The 23356-nt window shown below is 36.3% G+C and overlaps 3 protein-coding genes across 9 annotated transcripts in view; 2 read left to right on the top strand and 1 right to left on the bottom strand.

The window, feature by feature from the left end:
* LOC306868424 (fatty acyl-CoA reductase 1-like) overlaps positions 1-3283 on the top strand; it is a 29954-nt gene extending 26671 nt beyond the window's left edge. For both annotated transcript variants that reach the window (XM_079414577.1, XM_079414578.1), the window contains exon 12: positions 742-3283. In XM_079414577.1, the coding sequence (XP_079270703.1) occupies positions 742-904 (163 nt within the window). In that variant the 3' untranslated portion in view covers positions 905-3283. The remainder of the gene's footprint in view (positions 1-741) is intronic.
* On the bottom strand, positions 2903-11713 carry LOC306868425 (dickkopf-related protein 3-like). Of its 2 annotated transcripts, XM_079414579.1 has the most exons (8): positions 11183-11713; positions 10620-10745; positions 10411-10491; positions 6840-6884; positions 5778-5870; positions 4781-4925; positions 4041-4191; positions 2903-3618 (listed from the first exon to the last, which is right to left on the bottom strand). In XM_079414579.1, exons 1-8 carry the CDS (start codon positions 11378-11380, stop codon positions 3561-3563), a joined length of 897 nt encoding a protein of 298 aa, XP_079270705.1. In that variant the 5' UTR covers positions 11381-11713; the 3' UTR covers positions 2903-3560. The 2 variants fall into 2 exon arrangements, with proteins under 2 accessions (XP_079270705.1, XP_079270706.1); XM_079414580.1 differs by lacking the exon at positions 6840-6884.
* Positions 11714-12973: 1260 nt separating this feature from the next.
* The window catches only part of LOC306868406 (F-actin-monooxygenase mical2b-like), a 49445-nt gene continuing 39062 nt past the window's right edge, over positions 12974-23356 (top strand). For 2 of the 5 annotated variants that reach the window (XM_079414538.1, XM_079414536.1), the window contains exons 1-2: positions 12974-13152; positions 20513-20855. In XM_079414538.1, coding sequence (XP_079270664.1) covers positions 20592-20855 — 264 coding nt within the window. In that variant the 5' untranslated portion in view covers positions 12974-13152; positions 20513-20591. The remainder of the gene's footprint in view (positions 13153-20512; positions 20856-23356) is intronic. The other 3 variants (XM_079414537.1, XM_079414539.1, XM_079414540.1) reach the window with 2 other exon arrangements.

The raw sequence follows: 23356 nt of genomic DNA, 5'->3' as shown, positions 1-23356 counted from the left end.
ACATAGTTGTTTATTTAATTGGATTTAGATCATAACTATTTACCTAGCTGAGGGCTACTTTCAGGCGCTGCGTAATATCACTGCGCCTGCTGCACCCACGGTACGGCAGCAAAGTTCTTTGATTATTACGCCAGATTGAGAGTATAGTTCCTAGCCATATCGGTCTAGAAAATCGTAACTTTTCATTTTCCGTCGGTCTTAGTACACAATGTAACTACAGGAGAGTCAAGCTTTAAATAGGAAAATTACCAAAACTCATTTGATGACCAAATGCTAATGGTCTAATCCGATTCAATCATCTATACTAAGCTAAGATAAAAGTGCTACCGCCAGACCCGGAGATCGGCTGAATGGATTCAAAAACAGTAAAACTCAACTGTTTAACTCAAGGGGAGTTGTAAAACAAACCTATTTCCAAAAAAAGTGGAGTGTTCCTTTAAATGATATCGACCAATCAGACCAGTCACCGCAGATTAGCTTCACGCAAAGGAGCGGTTTAGAAAAATGAATCGTTGAGCAAATAAGGTAAAAATAAAAGTATATTATAAGAAAATTACAGTGTTTTTTGACCTTGCATGCATGTCAACCTGTTGTTAGGGACTCCCAAAACCAAAATATTAACCTTTCATAACCCATAATTGGGTCACTTTAAATGGAAAATTCAGAAGAACAGCATTTATATTTTAAATTGTTCTTTTGTAACAACTTTTTCTTAATTTGTCCATTTTTCTTTTCCTGTAGGCTGCGGAACATTCGCTACACTTTCAACACCATCTTGGTAGTCTTAATCTGGCGCATTTTCATCGCCCGTTCGCAGATGGCCAGAAACATCTGGTACTTCGTCGTCAGCTTGTGCTTCAAGTTCCTCTCCTATTTCAGAGCCTCCAGCACCATGAGATACTGAATCCACCCCAACTGTCCTTTCCCACCACTCTCTCCCGACGGCTATGCACACACTTCTGCTTTGCGATACTCCAGACTCTAAGGGTCAAGCGTACAGGCGTAATGTCTGCTATCCTCCCTTCCTGCACAAATGCGCCCTCAACATCACAGGGTGCAAGTGCACTCAACTGCTATGTAGAAAGCATGAATTTTCAGGGCTCGAGGTCTATGAAGCTCTCTCAGCACAATGAGAGCGACTGTGTTCGTGCCGAGCGCATTTGTGCACTTACTTTACCTGTTCCACCTCCTGAACGCGACTCTTGATTATTATGGTTTTCATACCTGTTCATTCTTGTTGGTGGCATTGGCCCCTTTCCAACTGTAATCACGAAGCACAAAGAGGAAAACAAAAAAGAGAGATGGCTTTTGTCTCAGCTCTGTGCCTACAATTCCAAAATTACCTTCATCATGTCTTTGTTCGATTCATGTCTTTTGCCTTACTTCCTTTCCGATACCTCTCACCATGGTCGAGATGAAAGTGATTGACATGTCACCAAATAATAAGCGTCTTGAGTGTCTGATTCCAGGCCTTATGTTTGTCTTCACAATCTTTTCTTCAGTCAATACCAAAATGTCATCACATATTTTTGTGAAAGCAATCAACCGCTTTGTCAAAATTTCTCTGATATTAATAAACGTGTTAGTTTTGCTCAGAAATGCTAGTAAAAGCAAGCCTCAGTTTGTTCACCTGCTTAAACCTGTTGCCTTTTATGAATTATGAGGCTTATTAATAAACATGAGCAGATGGGTTTGCGTTGACGGTTCATAAAGCAGTTGACGATTTACAGATTCGTTCCGCTCGTGTTTTATAAATAAAGCGCGATGATTGTCTCTTGCCATAACTTAGTGTTCAGGTAATGAGCTTTTGTACATAAAAACATGTTATCTTTTGCGTAAAGTTGTCTGAGGATATGTTGGCTTTCAAAATTGACATAAGATGTATGCTAATTTAGCATCTTTGCGTTCTTTAGCGCTTCGATCGAGTCCATATCAGAGGAGGGTGAATGTTCATTTGGTTCATTTTAGTGTTTTTCCTTCCTTTTTTCCACCCAAATTATTTAGTGAACTGTCTGTGAAAGAGCTAATGGATGTATGTTTTCTAAATCGTTCTATTTAGATAAAGCACTGTAATTTAACATTGTCTGCTACCAAGTATTTTTCATGTTTGAAATAAATAGGAAGTGATTATGACGCATAATGACAAGTGAAATGAAGAGTTGTAAATGCACCGTGTATAGGCTACTTTTATGGTCTCACATGCTTCGGATCACATTGTCAAGTTATGTTTGTCATACAAGCCGAACTCTTTGCACAGCTAGTATCATACTAGGAAGCACTAGTTGATGGATATTGTTACTAACTGTGTGGATTATAGATAAACTATTCTGTCTTTTCTATTAACGATGAACTGATTCAAAAAAATAATAATAATCATTTTAGCGCTTCTATGAGAATCCATATTTTTATGTGGGAGTTTGAGTGGAATAGTGATTTTGAAAACGAGTTTGTGTTTTCAAGGTCTCATTGAGTATTTTTATTTATTTTTTACCCCAAAATAGGGTAAAATACTAAATAAATAGCGCTTTTTCCCCTATAATAGTTGAAATATCTTTGTAGTTTTCTGTGATGGGTAAAATTAAGCTTCACTGGGTTTCTTTTGTGTGTGTCTGTGTGTCAGGTCACCTATTGTTTCATGTACCACAGTATTTTATAACGATAATATCAACATTTTCTTCCTTAAGATCAAGCTGAAGTCAGGTCTTGATGGGACAAATGTACATTGTTTCCCTTTCTTTGTTTTGTCTGCCTTATATGTACTTTTTTGTTAAATATCCTGTAACTATCAAGAAATATGTGAACTGTTCCCTGAAATGTTATGCCGTCTGTTTTTTTTTTTTTGGAGAATGATAATTGCCACATTAAAATGTCAGTGGAGGGTTCAAATCAGTGGGTGCCTTTCATTTGTGAGCCAAAAGAAATAAAGAATAAACTGAACTTATTCAGTTTGAGTCATAATCGGCAGTGATTGTTTTCTAGATCGTAAGTGCAACTTGCTGCATTAGGTAGTAAAATGTTGTCTTAAGCAACACAGAATCTGTCAGTTTTTTTTTTTTTTATGATAAAGCTTATATAATAGTTAATGAGCTGGACTGTAAAACATTTACCCTCACAGATTCATATGTGTGTGAAAATAAGCCCGTAAATGTCTTGCCTCATCCATATCTACCACAACTCAACACTGCCATCAGCTGTCCACATTTCAACAAGCAATTTACATTTAAATTAAATTTTTTGCTTTTAAACATTTGCTTTTCAAAACAATAAACTCAAAACTCTTGACAAAAATGTCCAGAAATCATATTTATTTGGAAGGTATATAATGCCCAGCAATGTCCATATATTCAGAATCTTGTCATTATCAATATTATACTTTTTTAAAAAACATTATAATTCTATTTGTTGTCGGTAGTGGCATACAAATTACACCAAAAAAAGTTATAAATTAAATTAAAGCTCTTCCCATAAACTAGGATGAGAAAGAAGGCACTTAAAAGTTACAAATAAAGACAAAATTACAAATTCCAATAACGATGAAAATTCAGTTTCACTGGGAACGATCAGTCTGTATTTTCTTCACCAGAAGCATTCCTCTCATCTACACACACTGATTTATTCCTGTAACAAAACAACAGATACATTTGAGTGTTTGTTCTCTGAATTAAAAAAACTATTAAATATACATTTAAATATATCATGTATGTAGAATTGATTTGTTCTCTGAAAAACGGCCTCTACTAAATGTACATTTATATACAAAATTTACATATAATTGTATATGTATGTGAAGAAATGCATAATATGTGTGTGTGTATATATATATATATATAAATTTCATAGTGCCCACAAGCCATTTGGTTCATGGTGCACACTAAAATATCAAGAGCTTTTTCTTACCATTTTGCAATTTGATTGGCTGGCTAAATTATAATTATAAAAAGCATAGACGTTTATGTAAAATTCAGTATTGTCTTGGCAGACCTCCCTAGCTGTGTAACACATCAGCTAGACACATGTGAGGAATGATGAAATCGTCTCACTTGAGAGGCTGGCAGTGCAGGCCTGTAGCACAGGGACAGTGCTCCTGTGGCCCCTCCTCGTCCCACAGTAACAGATCCATCAGTTGATTGGGGTGACTGTGGCAGCCCTGGCCTTCCTGTGGCTTGGGGCGGCACACGGGGAAAAGCAGGGCTGGAGAGAAAAAAAACAGGAATATTAAATGGAGGAGGGTGGATGAGAAAGAGACTGCAGAGAAAGGTACATCAGAAAGAAGGAGATTAAGATGAGATGGACTCCAGACCTCATGAAGTGTAGTGATGTATCAAAACCACAGCAAATGTTGTTGGTTTGTATCGTGTGTGTCATTAAAGCATATTTGGCAATGGTAAGAAAATTGAGGAATGCTGTGAACTGAGTGAGCAAGGAGTGCAATTCCAAATTCAAGGAAACTATTATTTAGTTTGAAGGGAAATCTTTTGAGGCCCAGTGCAACAGGGTATTTTTCAGATGTTTTACTATATAACTAGCTGATTATTGATATCTAATATGGTTGTTTATACAGGCACTTTTATGTCCCAAGTGTTGATTTTATTAAAACTTTTAATTTAACTTTTACTTATGCCTTTACTTATTTTTGCTACTTTTAAAATGCATTTTTTTATATATAGTTTTAGCTTTACCATCATCTCAGACTTTAAATCTTAAAACATGAAAATCTATTATAAAAATCTAAATTGTTACAAATGTAAAACTATGATAATCTAAATAAAAAGTACAGAACCTTTGTGAAAGGCGCAGCAGTGTTGAGGACTGCAGTCACTCTGGTACTGGCAGATGGTTCCTGACTGTCCTTTGGTTCTGTTCTGAGCGCAAACACCCCACACACACAGCTGATCTCCACAACACTCCACGTCCTTGGTGCACTCCTGTCAATTCAAGAAGAAGAACAGGAATTTAGCAAAAAAGGAAAGAAATATATATATATTATAGGGTATATAACATAAATAATACATGCAGTGTTTTTGGATTATTAAACAATTCAATACATTTTTACACAATATTTAAACTATATATATATATATATATAATAACTTTTATGTTATATAATATATAAAAAACATTTCAATAATATATAAAATATAAATTCTAGATGTAAACTAAAATATTTATATTTTCTATATATATATTCAATATATAAACAAATGTACAGTATATATGTAATGTGTATTTAGAATACTTTAATACCATAATTTAACGTTCAAACGTTATAACAGACAGATAGATATAACAATAGATAAAATGATAGAACGATAAATAGATAGACAAGGAAAGGAAGGAAAGAACGTGACGTGTGGCCAAGTATGGTGTTCCATACTTGGAATTTGTGCTCTGCATTTAACCCATCCGAGTGCACACACACAGCAGTGAGAAGTGAACACACACCCGGAGCAGTGCTGCGGTGCCCGGGGTGCAGTTGGGGGTTCGGTGCCTTGCTCAAGGGTCTCACCTCAGTCATGGTATTGAGGGTGGAGGTCATTCACTCCCCCCACAGGCCACGACTTCCCCAGAACAATAGATAGACAGACAGAACGACAGATAGATAGATAGATAGATAGATAGATAGATAGATAGATAGATAGATAGATAGATAGATAGATAGATAGATAGATAGATAGATAGATAGATAGATAGATAGATAGATAGATAGGTAGACAGACAGACAGACAGACAGACAGAGCGATAGATAGACAGACAGACAGACAGAACAGAGCACAGACCATATTAGTTGTCTGGCACGGGACACATTTGGAGGTGATGATCTCATACAGGCAGAAGCTGCTGTCCCCACAGTCCTCGTCAATCATACACTCCTGAGTGAACAAGAATGAAACTGACATTATATATTACAGAAACACTGTTATTACAGTTACAGTTGAGCAAGCATCCCAAGGACCCCTATTGATACAATAAACTCTGCTGGTTCAGGATACGACATCGTAACTCCATGTAATGACAGTGATCATTTCCCAAAAGACAACTTCAGATTTCCTGACAGTGGCAGGCAGTACTAGAGCCCATCTTTTGGTCACATTCACTTTCACTGTATGGAAAAGAGCAGTGTGCACATTCACAGAAGAAAGTCAGTCTTCAAGGTTTGGAACGACATGAGTACATGATGATAGTGTTTTCCTTTTTTTCTATTTTGGGGGAACTTTTTCTTTGAGCAACCTACAGCATTGTCCTTTAAATATAGTTTAGAGACAATGCTGTAGGTTCCTCAAAGAAAAAGTATATTGTAATAGTAAGTAATGTTCTGGACTTTAGGTCAGGAAATTCCAACGAGGTGTTTTGAAATTCAGTTGGGGACCCAAAGAAACGCCCACCTACCATTAACTGAAAACCACATTTGTGTTGTCTGGAACATCCGCCTCAGCTACACTTCCCGCTATGAGTGGATCGTTTGTGTGCTTGTACTTTGTTAGAAACACTGGAACTCAATATGATGGAAATTTTGTAATCATTTGAACATTTACACTGTGCTGAAAATATTTACAAACAAACTGGATGAAGAATAGACAATAGTCTCAAACTGGCCTGTGGTTGAATACGGAAAAACAGGCGTCCTTTGTTAATGCCTGATGACGTCATCATGTCAAAATTAATTCCACATTTACAGAAGTGGAGGTGCAGAAATCCTGTGAGAGCTGGAACAGCGAACTACCACTTAGCAGTCAACATCAAAGCCAAAGCCGTACCCTTCCCCCAGAGTTACAGCGTCTGGAGTCTAGACTAATATGAGTGAGTCACATGAAAAAACCTCTCATCAATTCCTCACGTACAAAAACAACTTTCTTGAAGAACTGGAGGTTCAGGTCCAAGTTCTTCTGGAAGACAGAATACAAAATGGAAATTTGTAGAAAATACGAACATGAAATTTTTATTAATTACATAAAACCAAAGTAAATTAATAATTAAATATATTTGCGAAGGCATATGCATTTTTAAACATGTATAATTTAAAGTAATAATTTAAATGATTAAAGCATTTAATATTATATATACATACATACATACACATTTAATTTATTTTTTTTTTATTAAATTGCAATTTGATTTGATTAAATTTAATTAATAGTTTTTTTATTCTTAATCATAAAATTTAAACCTGAAACTGATTTTCAAAGATTTTTTTTTTAAATCGAGCGTTGATCGTTATGATCCGAGACTTTTGTCACACTTGCACCAGGAACACACAAAAATTCGTCGATTCGATGATTTTATGTGGTGTAATAATTATTATTTTTTTAAATGTAAGCCGGCCATAGGAATTTGACCTGGCCATAGGAATCAATGGAATTTACGGTTGTAAAAAACTCACATACCCATACACACAGGAACACACAAACACAGGCACACACACAAACACACACATGGTACACACTCCCATAGACATACATTATAACATAAATAATGTTTCTGCTGGGAAATGAATATCTTTTTTTTTTGACCAAACACAGTTAAATTTAACTGATGAGGTGACGAACAATGATTTTATATAATTTTTATATTTTTAATTTTAACTTTTGTATTTATTACATATTTATGAAAATGTATGGATATGCATGTGTTTGGATTAAAATACAGGATAAATTTTTTTTTTTACAAAATATTGTTTTTAAAATGTTTTTATATATATCTGAAAGCTAAATGAAGCCTCAAGTTGGTGTAGTTTTCAAGATTTCACTTTTAGAGCTCAGTTGAGAATCTCCATAGGGATCGATATGCCCATCTAGTGGCTGAAACTATAAATGCAGTTTTTTGTCATTTTTCCCAGCCAGATGGCCTCTCAGTGACCAAGTTCCTGATGGATAATGTTTAAAGTAGAAATTGTTTTTTTTTTTATTGTGAAATAATGTATGCAAATATGCTAATTTTCATTTAAAAAATCCAGAATTTAAGAAAAAATATATAAAAATCACTAAAAATAATAACAAAACCTACATAAATAATTAGAATAAAATAAAATAAAAAATTCAAATTCAGGACTAAAAATAAAAGTGTAACGTTGAAGGCCTTTGGGTCATTTTGACCCGCGAGGGACACTTTTGTTATAGGTTCGGGAGGGACAGATGAGCGCAGGGGCAGAGCTAGGGTTGGCCACCCCATTCACAACTGCTGTTTCTGTCACTTTTTCTCTAGACAAGAAATGCATTTATTCAGTCGCAGAATGTCTTTACAACCACATCAAATGGGAAACATTTCAGGTGCGCTCTCCACTTCACTCCAGCACCAGGCGCGAGTCAAATGAGTGCGGGAACGCTGCTGTGCTGGCAGCGCGTGCTCAACTGCTAGCACAAAGGTGCCGGTGTGCGCTGTAGCCTGTATCATTTCATATCAACGTGCGAAATAAACTACGTGCATGCAATGTCGTGGTCAACTAGGGAACTAGTTGTGATATAGCTGGGGACTACTTTCAGGCGCTGTGTAACATCACTGCGCCTGCTGCACCCATTGTACGGCAGCAAAGTTCCTTGATTATTACGCTGGAATGAGAGTATAGTTCCTAGCCATATCGGCCTAGAAAATCGTACCTTTTCATTTTCCATCGGTCTTAGTACACGATGTAACTACAGAAGAGTCAAGCTTTAAATAGGAAAATTATCGAAACTCTTTGGTCATTTTTGAGCGAGATGCTAATGGTCTAATCTGATTCAATGATCTATGCTAAGCTAAGCTAAGCTAAAAGTGCTACCGCCAGACCCGGAGATCGGCTGAATGGATTCAAAAACAGTAAAACTCAACTGTTTAACTCAAGGGGAGTTGTAAAATGAGCCTATTTCCAAAAAAAGTGGAGTGTTCCTTTAAGACCTGAATAGTGTCAGAAATGGTAAAAAGAGTTGAGAGAAAATATGATGCATGTCAGATCCGAATTCATTTTTTAAAATGAATAAAAATGCATTATTATTAATCATCAAATAATGTAATTATAATTAATAATTACAAATAATTCAACATTGTAATTAAAAAATAATGAATTAAAACGTGTGTATTCTGTATATCAGTGTATATCAACTCATCAGCTCATTAGTGGAGACTGAAAGACCTGAAGTGTGTGTCAGATATAGGGAGACATACCATATGTGCAGTGCTGGGGGTACTTCATGGAGAGGTTTGAGAACCACTGCTGTATATAATTCACAATTACTTTATATCTTTAAATAATTAGATATTTATTTAATAATAATTAATATATTTCAAACTAAAAGAAAACCAAATAAATGCTAAAATATAAGTAATATTTTACATATGCTACATACACACACATATATAAAACCAAATAAAAAGATAAAATATAATAAAATAATATTTTTACATATGCTACACACACACACAAATACTTCACATAAATATTTTTATTTATTAATTGATTTTATATGGTAATACATGGAATAATACATTGATTGTTCATATCTGGGATATATTTTGCAATAATGACTGGCTTTATATTATCATCCCTCACATATATTGCTTATCTTTTAACTCTGCGCTCAGATTTGCCACTGTGCAAAACGAGAGTAAACCACTAAGTGCTGCCTCTTGGCAACATGGCTGCTGGCACAAACTCTCCACCACACATTCCCAGTGCACCACTTTCCATGCATTCTTTCCAGCTGTACTAATTTCACCATATATTACTGCCATGATGCCAGAAGACTGCCTGGCCAACGAGCCTCTGACACTGTCGTCTGTTAAATTGTTATAGAAATGTATAAGGACCATATATGTAATGTTTATATGTTTTACTCTGGAATAGATATAATTTATTTAAATCAAAAGCAATCAAACAGAGTTACTGCTATTTAAGAGAACTCACATTTAGTCTTGAAAACTAATATGTTTATGTTGTTTGGTCCAGCGTTTAAAAGATTAATTCCGCTAGAGGACATTTTTATTTAGCCTTATAAGAAATAAAAGTTTATATTTTAGTGGTAACCACAGCAACAGTGCAACACAAGTGGAAAGAGGACTGATACAGACCATCTGTCCTCAACTACGGTTTACAAGAATTCAGCATGTTTAGAAAAGTCTCTGTAATGATGTCCCGCTGTTTTACAGGCAAACAGCGGATAGTTTGATGACTGGTGAAGTGGAAAATCCATGTTGGTTTTAATAAATAACCTCTGCTCTCTAACCTCAGGTTGCATGGGTAATGAAAACTCACTGGAGGGTTAGTAGCTGCCCAAAGTGACCAATGCAGCCGGACACCGTTCACTTACCAGGTTGTGCATTGAGAGTTTAATATCGGTTTAATACGACTGGAAACAATCCATACCACTTTTCTAAAATTAGATAGTTTACAACAACTTAAAGTTATAGGAGATATTAAGGATAGTTGAGAAACAGACTCACATGATCTACTTCATTCCACCATTCAGTGTTCTGAATGAGAGTTCTGGAAAAATGAGTCTTTCCAGTCTTATTATCCGTCTCCTAGAGGAAAACCAGTTATACAAGGCAAATCAATATACAAAAACACTAAGGCATAGAAACGCAATTGCAATTCTGTTAATGGTCATATAGTGCAAATAAAAATCTGAATCAATAGAGATAAGAAATACCTTGTCGATTCTCTCTATCAGCTGGACAGTCCGATTTCCAAACTTGATCTCTGTTGTAGTTTCATTGTGAAAACTGGCAGGAAAGTTGCGTCCATGTAACAGCGATTTTGAAGACTCGTTCTCCATCTGATTCAAAAAGGCTTAATATTAGTATGTTTTGATTGTAATTTTTATTTGACATTGCTAATTCAGAAGTCAATTTTGCGATTAATCACGTAGTGATTCATTTTAGCGAATCGATTCTTTGAGCCAGGTCATATAATAAAATCAGTTTAAAAACGATTCGGTGTTAAGTTCCGTTTGTTGTTGTTCAAATATACTGACATTTACATTAAACGGTACTAAATTTAATCTACATCTGTAAACATTTTGCACTTTTCACTAAATGTGCTATTAAAACGAATCTGTTGAGTCGGTTCGCTTTTGTGAACCGGTTTTAAAAAAGATTCAGTGAAAAGATTCGACTCAAAAGAACAATTCGTTCACGAATCGGTCAGCGACAATCTGCGCAAAGGACCATAGCACAAAACAAAATTCATATTTTAATTTTTCTCTAGTCATACCTGGTGAACAGCCTCCTCTAGTTTTTGCTGCGTGTCCTCCATAAGTTTTTCAACTTCCTTGAACATCTCGTTTAAAGTGGTTTGTCCCTGCGCCACATGCTCCTCCAGGGTCTCGGACATGTCCAGATGCCCCCCTCTGTGGACTGAGCTGCCCACCACAAAGCCCACGGAAAGGGATATTATCACAAATTTCAGCATCGTTTTGAGCTTAGGCGAGTCACCCCTGGCGGGAATCACAGACGCTGTCTGTGCCTGGGACGTGGTTTATTTGGAAACTTGTGAGGGAAAAAAAGCCCGGAAAAGGTTTTTGGCTCCCACTATTGCATCTGATGGCTCAATTATTAAAGAGACAGCACACTGGCCTTCAAAAATGAGGGTAACAAATAAATCGTACAAAAGTATGCTACCTCGACACAAACGACAGATTTCTATTTTAATATATTTTACAATGTAATTTATTCCTGTGATGAAAAGCTGAATGTTCAGCAGCCATTACCTCAGTCTTCAGTGTCACATGATCCTGGTGTGAACAAATATTTTTAAACTAAGAGTTAAGAGTTTAAAAGTTAAGAAACATTTATTTATTCCTTCTTATTAATATTTTTATTCTTAATATTTTTACAGAATTCGTTTGTAACATATATTTTGCTATTTCAAATAAATGCTCTTCAATTAACTTTATTTCTGTTCATCAAAGAATCCTGAAAAAAATGCATCACAGTTTCCACAGTTTTTATTATTGATAATAATAAGAATAATTATTAATGAATAACTGAACACCAAATCAGCATTTATGATTTCTGAAGGAACATGTGACACTGAAGCTGGAGTAATGGCTGCGGAAATAGAAATATTATTTTAGATTGTAATAATATTTCAAAATATTGTATTATTGTATTTTTGATCAAATACATGCTGTCCTGGTGAGTGTATAGGCCTATAGGCTATATAGATTATTAACTTAACTTGCAATTATATAATAATAATAATAATAATAATAATAATCATTCTTATTTTACTTGTAAAAACAGCAGGCAGTATTTAAAATTATTTATAACATTCTATAATTTTATAATTATGTATAATATTCATAGACATATGTAAATAGAATTTGTATTGCTAGATTTTTTTTTATTAGTGACAGCTGTGTGTTGTCAGTCCAAATAGATTTTAATGGCCTCTTGATTCGTCATGAGTTAGTCTGTTTTTGTTCCATAGTCTTGTGACAATCTCATTGCACTCTGGGCTTTGCCAACTCTGCCTTTTCAATGTGTATAAAGTGTGCACAATCTTTAATAGTCCAATAGATGTCGACAGAGTACAACATCTCGTTCACCACTCATTCACTCACTGCCTGTTCTAGTGAAACACCTGTGTGCGTGCGTGCGTGCGTGAGTGTGAGCGTGTGTGAGAGTGTGTGAGATTAAACCTGCTGCTCGCGCCAGCATAGCCATTCCTCTGGTGTAGGTAAGACAAAATGCACGTTCATCATATTTATCAAGACTCAACTTTTTATGTAGTACAGTAGCAGAATATCAAAAACAATTAAAAATAGATTGATATAATTCGTTTGGATGGACATATGCACCCCCATAGCATATTTAACAACACATTTTTTATTTTTTTTAAGCATTCTTACATGACAGCTTTCCTAAGCTCAAACCTTCAAGACAGTTTGTCCAGAGAATGAAGAAAAATACAGACCGTGGGATTCGCCTTCCAAGTATATCTGAACTTCCCATTGGGCGTCATGGGAAGCGCCGCCTCTAATTATAAAGCGCATAAAGAGCCAGTGAGTCGCGAGCGCGACTGATATCAACAGCCGGGTGGATGGAGTCATAAAATACAAACATTTATCTCAGTGTGTGACACAAGTTAGAGCTCAGATACGCTATACGGATAATACCGACCGCTGTCAAACAGATTCTGCGGCTGTCGCTGAAGCCAAAAGTCACATTACAGCGGAAAAAGTAAGTTTGCTTATCACTTAATTTGAGCGCGTGTCAGCGCACGAGCTGCTGGAAACTTAAAGTGATGCGCTATATTGGGCACGCGCTGCGTTGACAGAATACGCTGTTGCCATAAATATTAAAACTAATAAATAGGATCGATATTTATGTCGCGGTGATGAATTAAATAAATTATGGCAAGTTTGTATTGGATTTCCAATCGGGTGTTTGATTACATCTTAGTCAAGTTGATTTCAGAAGTGTTGTAAATAATTTACTGCAGCCTTTGGAGTTGCTCGTCAGCTGTCTGGGTTTGGTTTGTAGTTTATCTCATAGATAACGGCAATACAGCACTAAAGCATGATATTTGACTATATCTGATATAGTCATTGGCTAATCTGACAACATTCAGTTTTGGGAAATCTGTCTGAAGGACTGCTTTAAAGTTATGTGTTGCTGGTCCAACATGGTCTATGACACATTTACATTTACCGAATAGATTTTCCAGGAAAGTCTCTAAGAGACCAGTTTTGGTCCCTTGTTAGGGCTGTTCACAGGTAAACAGTTGACAGGTGTGAAAATGCTGAGTAAGATGTTTTGAACATTAAGCATTTTCCAATGTGATGATGTTTCTTATGAAAGTCCTGAGTTGTGGGTTATGTAACATGAATAGTTTTGGTCAGACTGGAGTGTTATAATTCTCCCTGTTGTCCTGAATTACTCATTGTTAGTGTGAATTTCTCCGATTTGGACATTATCAGGCTCAGACTGGCATCCAGTGTGTCTCGGTTGATGAATCATTTGCTTGCAGGTGTTTCTTCTCTATTTGTGTGCTCATTTTATTTTATAATGAACGTGTAGTGACTTGCACATAAGTATTTGTTCGTATTTTGTAAAAAACGTGTGTCTATATCCTAAATTTCCAGCAGTGCTACTGAAGTTTAACACCCTATTGTTTTATATGGGCTTTCCTAATGCAATGTGTGAAATGCACCATAAGGTGTTTGCTCTTTTTTTTAATTTTTTTTTTATCTGTGTAGTCTCTATTGAAGATTGGTTATTTATGAGAGCTTTTGGATATGTTGTCCCTCTGCTGCCTATAGGGCAACATTATAGTGTTACACAATCTACTCTTCCGGGAATATGCCATTGACTTATATGGGCCATTCTGAGCGCAGAGAAAGACATAAGTACACTAGAACTATGGTGTTGCTCTTTAAAATGGATTTCTGATGAATTGACCACAGCTTCACCACAGGCATGAGGAAAGATGTGCAGTGCAACTGTGAGAAATGAAGATGCAAATGTGGTAAATGAGAAAATTTGAGAAAACAAATATGAGAAATTGAGAAATGAAGCAAATTTGAAAGTGTTAAAAATAGAATGTAATAAAAGAATGTGAGAGGGGGAAACCAAATATGAGCATTGAGCAATAAACCCAGTTTTGAGAAATAAAGTCACAATTGTGAAAAATTAGCAAACTTGGTTGCAATCGTGAGAAAGTTGCAATTGTAAAAAAAAGTTGCAATTGTGAGAAAGATACAGATATCATTAATAAAGTCACTATTGTGAGATATAAAGTAGCAGCTGTGAAATATGAAGCTGCACAGAAGTTCGTGAGGTAACAGGAAATGACAAACAAAAGGGCCGACACAAATGCTGTCGCAGCTTTTCTGAGCCTTTTAGGTTATTCCCAGTATTTTGTGATTTTTTAAATATAACTCTCAGTGGAAGTTCAGTTAAAAATAGCTTGACTCCAGTTATCCACAGATGTGAATGCTGAAAGTTTATCTGCTGCACTGCAGAGTCCATCTCTCAAAATAACACAACCAGTCCATTCCTTTTGGACTGCTGTGATACTCTCATACGTTTCTTGTGGGTAGTATATCACAATATGACACGCTCTGAAAAATACAAGCTTTTTTGTGGAATTGCATACATTCTTCTGTTGGATTCTGTTTCACATTCCCTCCAATTTACAACACTGATTCGCTTAAGGTGAAGGCAGGGCTGTTCACGCTAAAGCAACCCTACCGGCTGGTTGATCAGACTCCAGCTGGTTCATGTGGAAGTAATAATGCTTCTCATAGTGGTTTGTAGTTTTTCACGACCCATCTGAGAAAAGCATCTGGACACCTGTATTTATAGAGTTGCTTCATGGTGTTATTTGATATCTTGAAAGGATTGTTACTAAGTGTTGAACGGTTTATATTAATACCCAGTTGACTGGCTCTGTTATTTTAATTAACCACAGATATGTAATTTTGCATGTCGTTGTAAAGGTTACGAAGAGTTTTCCATTTGCAAAATGACAGTATATGAGACCAAAGAGTTGACCTAAATCTCTTCATTCTAGCCAATACATGGTTTACAGTTGGCCGCCCTGTTGTGGTGTAACGGAAAGACCTTAATCCAGAGTAAACAAACCTTTTTGAGTTGAAACCATTTGGGTGTGTTGACATTTGACCTGCTTGTCTGGAGCGGCATCACGTTTAAAGTCTTTAACGTCCTCCATGTTTCCTTTTATAATCCTTCCTTCTGTTCCCAGTAGGTTAGAGAACGTTAGAGGAAGTGGAAAGTTGTGGGTTTGTTATCGTAAGGATCGCATCATCCACACAACAGGATCAGTTAAAGATGCTGCCAGAAATCTTGATGTCTGCAGGGTACCGTATCTGACAGAATCTCAGAAGAATGAAAAGATCATTCTGTTTTAAAAGTTTAAGCAAACTCAACTAGGATTATTTACCCCAGGACTTCATTAGCCTACTGCTGAGGCTTTGAACCAACTGTACATTGCTGTATGGCTATAGAATCACACCATGGTAGAACTTGAAACTTGAGAGCTGTCTATTCTGAGCAGGAACCACCAGAATATTTCTCCATGTTATATGGGTGCCCATGTCCGCCTCAGAGTGAAAAATAAAATGACTAAGCCTTTTCACATCAAAAACGATAACCATTCCGTTTATTTTAAGCACATTGCGCTGCAGTTTTGTCATGTTTAAAGCAGGATTCTGATTGTTCAATTCGTCTGTCGTTATCATTATAGTTGAGGTGTGGACTTTCCTATTCCATTAGAATTTATAATAACTTTATAGTTATCTTTATAGATCATTCTTGGTGTGAACGGGCATTAATTGTAGAAAATTTTAAAAGAAATATAAAGTAATGTAAAAAGTCACTTTGACGGATTATCACCCAAGTAAAAAATACAATGTAAAAGTAGCAATTGTGAGAGTCGCAATTGCAAGAAAAGCCGCTAACGAAGACGCAAATCTGTTTTCTGAGAAACAGATTCGCAATTTAAAGAAACAAATTTGCAATTGCGAGAAACGCAGTTGGAATTGTGTGATGTAATGTTGCGCATTGTGAGAAAGTCGCAGTCATGAGAAATGGCAATAACACGAACTGAAGTACGAAATGTGAGAAAGCCGTACAGTAATTGTGAGGGATAAAATAGTGATAATGAGTGAGTCAATTACCTTTTCATTTTTCTTCTGGCAGAATTGGGCTTTTATGGCATTAATACTGCAGTACAGCCAGATTTAGTAAAGTGCAACAAGCTGCTTTTAGTTGATGGATAAGTTTCTCTCAAATTTCAAAATGCAACATGGCCTACTGTGTCATCATAGCATATTTTCTTGCCCTACCCTAGTATTCAGACTTTGTTCATACATCAATTTTCCTTTGAAAATATGAATGTAAACGCCTTACAATGCATCTTTGTTTTGCACAACAACACACAGTGTATAACAGTTATATATTGTAGAGGGAATATTCGGCCTGTTGTTGATTTTGATGGCTTTAGGGATTCCTGGTTCCACATGGGTGTTGCCCTGTTCGCTGTCACTCGAGCAAATCTCTACTAAACACATTACTCTAGAGAACTCATTACGGGTTTGACTTACATCTTCCCCTTCATTATGCCCTAACACATAAGTTGTGCTGTTTTGTGGCTTGCAGAATTTGTCGGAACAAGAGTGATTGTATATCATTCTCAGGAACCATGATCCCAAAATAGCTGATTTTGCCTCTTTGCGTATTTTTTCTTTCTAGATAGTTTGCTATGATAATTACTACTTAAGAGCTATATTTTAGTTAAGAGCTATATTTTGAAATCCTAAAAAGTGTTTTAGCATTTATGTGATCCAGAGGGGCTGCTTTGAATTCTTTGTCCACCACAAAGCAGTAAAAAGTGCACAAATAGGAAGGACTTGGACCTCATACAATATCAGATATCCTCCCTCTGGAACTACTGTGCAAAAAATCACACACAACAATTTTTATGAACCTTTAATTCTGACAAATAGGAAAATAAATAATACATTTTTATGCACTTTTGACTGTGTTGGAAAAATTAATTGGGAATAAGTGTCCCTGTAAGGAAATACCATTTCAGACTCCTTTTTGATTTGCTTTATTTCACAGGTGTTCTTGGAGAAGTATGTCAAAGCATGTCAAAATTCTTTCACACAGGGTTTTTCTTTCATACCTCTTGTGCTGGAATACCAGTGACACTTTAAAATTGTCAAACATCTTTGTTTCAAGTACCAAGCACCATTGCGGTTTTTAAAGATTGACTAAACCAATAAATAAATACCAATAAATAATCTGTATTATTAGCAGATAATTGATCATGTTACAAATATATTATGAAGCGCTAATTTCAACTGATGTGTTTTGCCATTACCACCAAACCAAATCTATTGTATGTATCCAAAAAAATCTTTCCCTGGTCCTATATTGCTTCACTTTACAGTTAATGGCACACATTATGCTACACATGTTTGTTTCTTATAAGTCAGCCGGCTAACAATTACCAACGTCACCTCAACCAGTGTAACCAAACTCTCCAAGGCAGCAGCGTTGCTCTCCGGTTACTTTTGTTTGCCTGTACTGTAATAGTCTTTTACTCCAGGCAGTAAACTACTAATGCATATTGACTCAGTAGGGTGTACTTTCTCTACAAACATGAATAACTGCTTGTTTTCAACATTGAATAAAATAAGAAATGTTTCTTGAACAACAAATTAGCATATTAGAATGATTTCTGAAGGATCATGTGACACTGAAGACTGATTATGAGTAATTATGCTGAAAATGTAGCTTTGCATCACAGAAATAAATTTACCTTTTGAAATATAGTCAAATAGGAACGTTATATTGAATTGTAGTAATATTTTACAATATTACTGTTTTTGTGTTTTTATCAAATAAATGCAGCCTTTGTGGACATACTCTAGTAGAGAAGGTCAGTTCCCGTTTGTGTGCTCCTGTAGGTCACATGAATAATATTAGTGTTGTAGGAATGTTGGCTCTTAGGAATTCCAGTTTGAAGTGGTGCCACTTCATGCTGAATCCACTGGGACGCGGTTGAACCCTTTGATGGTTTCTCAAAGCTGAAGCTCCTGCAAAAATATCTGTCGGGTCCTTATGCTGAAAGACCACAGGTCTGAGCTGTCAGAGTCAATTTGCTTGGCGGTCACTGTGACATTAGCATATGCTAGTCTTCAATGACTATTAATGATAGACAGGATGGGCAAATGTTCATGATCCTGTTGAAAAATATCTTTGATGGCAGTGGCAAAGGGTGTTAACTTGAATTTCCTTGCTTGCAGTTGTGCCATCTGTCAAGTGGCTATTCCTAGGGACACGATATGATTTGTAGCTTCTAAATGAGGCCCGTCTTGCTGTTTTTCTTATGATTTTCTGCCAGGACAACTTTCCTGACACGTCTTGCTTAGAGAAATATCATCTTCTGCCATTTTAAGCATGGTTAAATTTAGCAGTGGGAAATTTCCCACACTGCACTCACTGCATTGAGCATTGGTGACATGTCAAAACTCACTGCTCTTGTTGGTCCTTGGAGAAATGCTATATTTTTGTATGTGTTTTTGATGGTAGAGGACCAGTGAAAATGGTAACAAACAGTGGAAACTGCTGCACAAAGGAATCAGGAGAGAGCAGCTAATGCCACCCTGCAGATAAATGAGAAGGTCTTGCCATCTGCCAGATTTGATTAGGCTGTTGAGACTTCAGGAGTGTTAATGGAGAGAAAGATGCAGGACTGTTATTGGGCTCAAGCTTTTGACAAGTCTGCTCACTCGTTCAGATGACCTCCGACTCTGTTCATTCACATATCACTGTGCTCTGGTTTCACTCCCAAATCAACCATTCGTTCGCAACTGGAAGACAAATCGATTTCCTTAACAAAAATGCATGATTTTGTTGTTCCAAACATATTTATACTCTTCTTCTGAGAAATTTTTGAAGAATGTGCTGGCAGCTCTTTGTGTATGGAAATATTTTCTGGCTCACAGGTTGTCTACAACTGGGCCAATCTTGTGTCCTGATTCTCGTTAAACATTCCTTTGTTCTGTCCCGTTTGCTCTGCATGCATTAATCCTATCAAGCACTCGACTCTTCTGGCCTATTTTACAGCACATGCCAAGTGTTTTTGTGTCACTCAGCTAAAAATCTAGAGCGTTTTCATTTAATTTACCAGCAGTACTTCAGGACAGTATGCACTGTTTTTACCAAGGCATTGTCAGTTGGTCCACATAGACATGTACATTGCTATTAGGCATATGTACGGATGGTTGACCTTTTTTATTTTTATATATATTTATTTTATATATTGTATGTTTTTTAAATGACTGTAGAATATTTTATTTTTGTTTTGTTTAATTTAATTTTATTTAATTTTATGTGTGTGTGTGTGTGTATGTATATATATATATACACACACACATATACAGTATATACATACATACATACATACATATACACACATACAACGTAAAATTGAATAATTGTTTGCAAAGCAAATAAAATGATCAGGATAAAAATACTTTTAAGTTGATCCTTTTTTGGGGGGGGTTTAATTTCATGTATTTGTATTATTTATTTACTTGTTTTAGTTTTACTTTTTTTTTTTTTTTTTACTTTTTTTTTATTATTATTTGGTACTATTATGTATTGTATTAAATTTTATGCATTATACCAAATTATTTGGTGAATGTAATGTTTTTTTTTTCCATTTTCACAAGTTTATTCCCAGTTTAAATCCCCCTGCATTTTATGAAATTATGTAGATGTGTATATCCCTAATTCTTATAAGGACAATTCAGTTTTATTGATATAATTGACCTTTATGCACAAACAGCATTGACGGGCTGCAATCAGAGCCCTAAAGCAATAAACGAATTTACACAATGTGAACTGCCTACCATTTTTAGTCATTTCACCACACCCGTATACCCATATATAGGATGTTTTTTTTTTTCCACATAAGGATGGTTGATTGCAGATCATGAAATTTATGGCACTTCAGTCCCCGTGTAGAAACAAATAAAGCCCTCTCTTCCTTTTCTTTCCCCAGTCTTGAAAAGGAATGCACCAACCAACCCCTGACTGAATCCCCTGTCCACAGAGGGAAAGGGTGAGTAAATAGAGGAAGGATGGGGGAGACGGAGGACGAGCGTACGTCTCAGGCCGGCCAGCTATTTGAGAACTTCGTGCAGGCCACTACCTGTAAAGGCACCCTGCAGGCCTTCAGCGTCCTCTGCAGGCAGCTGGAGCTGAACCCCTCCGACCACAGAGCCTTCTACAGCAGCCTGAAAGCTGCCATCACCTACTGGAAGGCCAAAGGCCTCTGGGGAAAACTGGACAAGAGAGCAAGCCACAAGGAGTACAGTAAGGGCAAAGCCTGTGTGGACAACAGAGTAAGTCTATAGAGCTCTAGACATGTGCTTAAAATCTCACACTTCTTAGAGGAAACAAAAATCTTTAAATAAAGGTGCTTTGAAAGCTCATTTGGAGATTTTAATTGATCTTATGTTGTATAAGATGACAAACTTGTTAGTTGTCATTTATGGGATTCTTTGGCTAAAAATGTCACTATTTGCTGCATAACTAAAGAGAATTTAAATGGCACCAACAACAACTCATTTTCATATCCATATTTGTTAGTCAAATCACTTTTTCCTGATAAAAATGGAGTTCACTGTTGAGATGGCTGTTTTGGCACTGCATCTTGTGTTCTTTCTATTTATAAAACGGAACAGGAAGTGAGGATCAGCATCATTTAGTTTTAGCCATTTTTCCACTGCAGTCGACCGTTGGACTGAAGGGTCAAAGGTTACGAGGTCATGAGTCAGGTTTTTGTCGATCCAGAGCTCATTTACAATAGATTTTACCTCTACAGATGGCCTAAAATGCTTGCGTTTAAGACATTCGAATCGTCATGTTAGCTTTAGCAATGTTTTGACTGTAAAAAATACACCACTCAAATCCCATACAAATGATTTTCCTCATCAGAGTGATTCCGTAATGTTGCTATAACTCATGAGAATGGCATGATCTCAATGTTGGCGTGCCATGCCATGCTAATCTGGGCTTTCTTTTTGTGGAGGCTGCATGCTAGCAAGTGTTTGGGATGCACTGGGAAAATAAGTAGTCTTTGTTTACCTCTAAGCGGTCAAATTCTGCTATGCATTAACTAGACCACTGTGTTATTGTGTAGGTGTTTGTGAACAGTCAATGGAAGAGTCAATCTCAGGTCACTTCACTTAGCAGACATGTTGAGATTGTGCTTAGCGCATTTTGCATAGTTGTTTTGCCTGTGGATTTATTGACCTCATTTGAGCTTGATAAGGTGTTGAAATAATTGGAAACTTTAAGGAATATTTGTTTTGCAGTTAAGTGTCAGTTTAAAAGGATTAAATGCTAATCTCTGGGCTTTTAGCTATTTATTTTGAGTGTTTTATCTTGGTCTATGCTATGATTATTGCTTGTGGAGCAAGTCGTAGTTTGTTTGCATAGGTTTGCATTGTGCACTTAAGGTTTATCTCACGCAAATTTGTTGACTTATTTCACAACAACAGTACTAATAGAAGGAATAGTTCACCCAAAAATGCAAACTTTGAATGAATAAATGAACTTGGGCTCTCAAGTTCCAAATAGAAGCATCCAAAGGTTCATACAACTTGTCATTCAATGATGTTTGGTCTTGTCTTGATGTCACAATATCATGGCATCATTGGCACCACACTTTTTTTGTGTTTTAAATGGATGCGGAGGGCAAGATTTACAATAAATGGTGACTTAAATCCAGTTTGTTTTTGATAATCAGAGTTATTACTGTGCTTCCCAGATGTGCCCCATTTTCAAATTGTTCTATCCCGGTGGTCTTCCATTCTTGAAAGACAGTAAGATTAATCCTCAAACTTTGCTTCTGAATGCAGGTCAACTGCTGTTAGCATTGCTCTGGCACAGAAACGCCTTTTTGAATGTCTTCAAAAGTAGTAATGCAAAGAGACAGAAGCCCACAGTGGTGTCTGAAGCTGAGAGTAGCGCTTCTTCCAGGGATCATGTCTGGAACAGGAAGCGTAGACACACAGACTCATCTTACAGGAGGTTGGGATCATCAGTCAAACAATTGCGGCAGAAATTGCGGTTCCTGTAAAAGCAGTTTGGTTGGTTACACAAAACTAAAGTTGTTCATGTGCAAAGAAGAACATTCCTGAATTGCTGAAGTGAATATTCAATTCCTCTTAAAGGGATAGTTCACCCAAAAATGAAAATTCTGTCGTTAATTACTACTCACCCTCATGTCTTTCCAAACCTGTAAGACCTTCGTTCATCTTCAGAACACAAATGAAGTTTTCATGAAATCCAAGAGCTTTCTGACCCTGACCCAACGCAACTACCACTTTCAAGGCCCAAAAAGGTAGTAAGGACATTGTTAAAATAGTCCATGTGACATCAGTGGTACAACCTTAATGTCATGAAGCTACGAGAATACTTTTTGTGCAAAGCGAAAACAAATATAACGACTTTATTTAACAATTTCTTCTCTTCTGTGTCTGTCAGAGCTGGACCTTGAACGTTGCAGTTGCGTTGCTGTGTATGCAGGGTCAGAAAGCTCTCAGATTTAATCAAAAATATCTTAATTTGTGTTCTGAAGATGAACGAAGGTCTTATGGGTTTGGAACGGCATGAGTGTGAGTAATTAATGACAGAATTTTCATTTTTGGTGAACTATAACTTTAAATATATGAATTGCATATTTAAGCTTAAAGAGTTCATTTTATAAATGCACCTTGTTCAGACACCTCTAATGTGAAAATGATTGTCATATGTGGACATAAATGGTCAAACTGTTACATTTCCCAAAGCCAAAACTTTGAAATTGTCTTTCCATATAAACACCACCAGGTTAGTG

The sequence above is a fragment of the Barbus barbus genome (genome assembly GCF_936440315.1).
Source record: "Barbus barbus genome assembly, chromosome: 50".
Lineage (NCBI taxonomy): Eukaryota > Metazoa > Chordata > Actinopteri > Cypriniformes > Cyprinidae > Barbus > Barbus barbus.
This window is presented reverse-complemented; position numbering and strand designations above follow the sequence as displayed.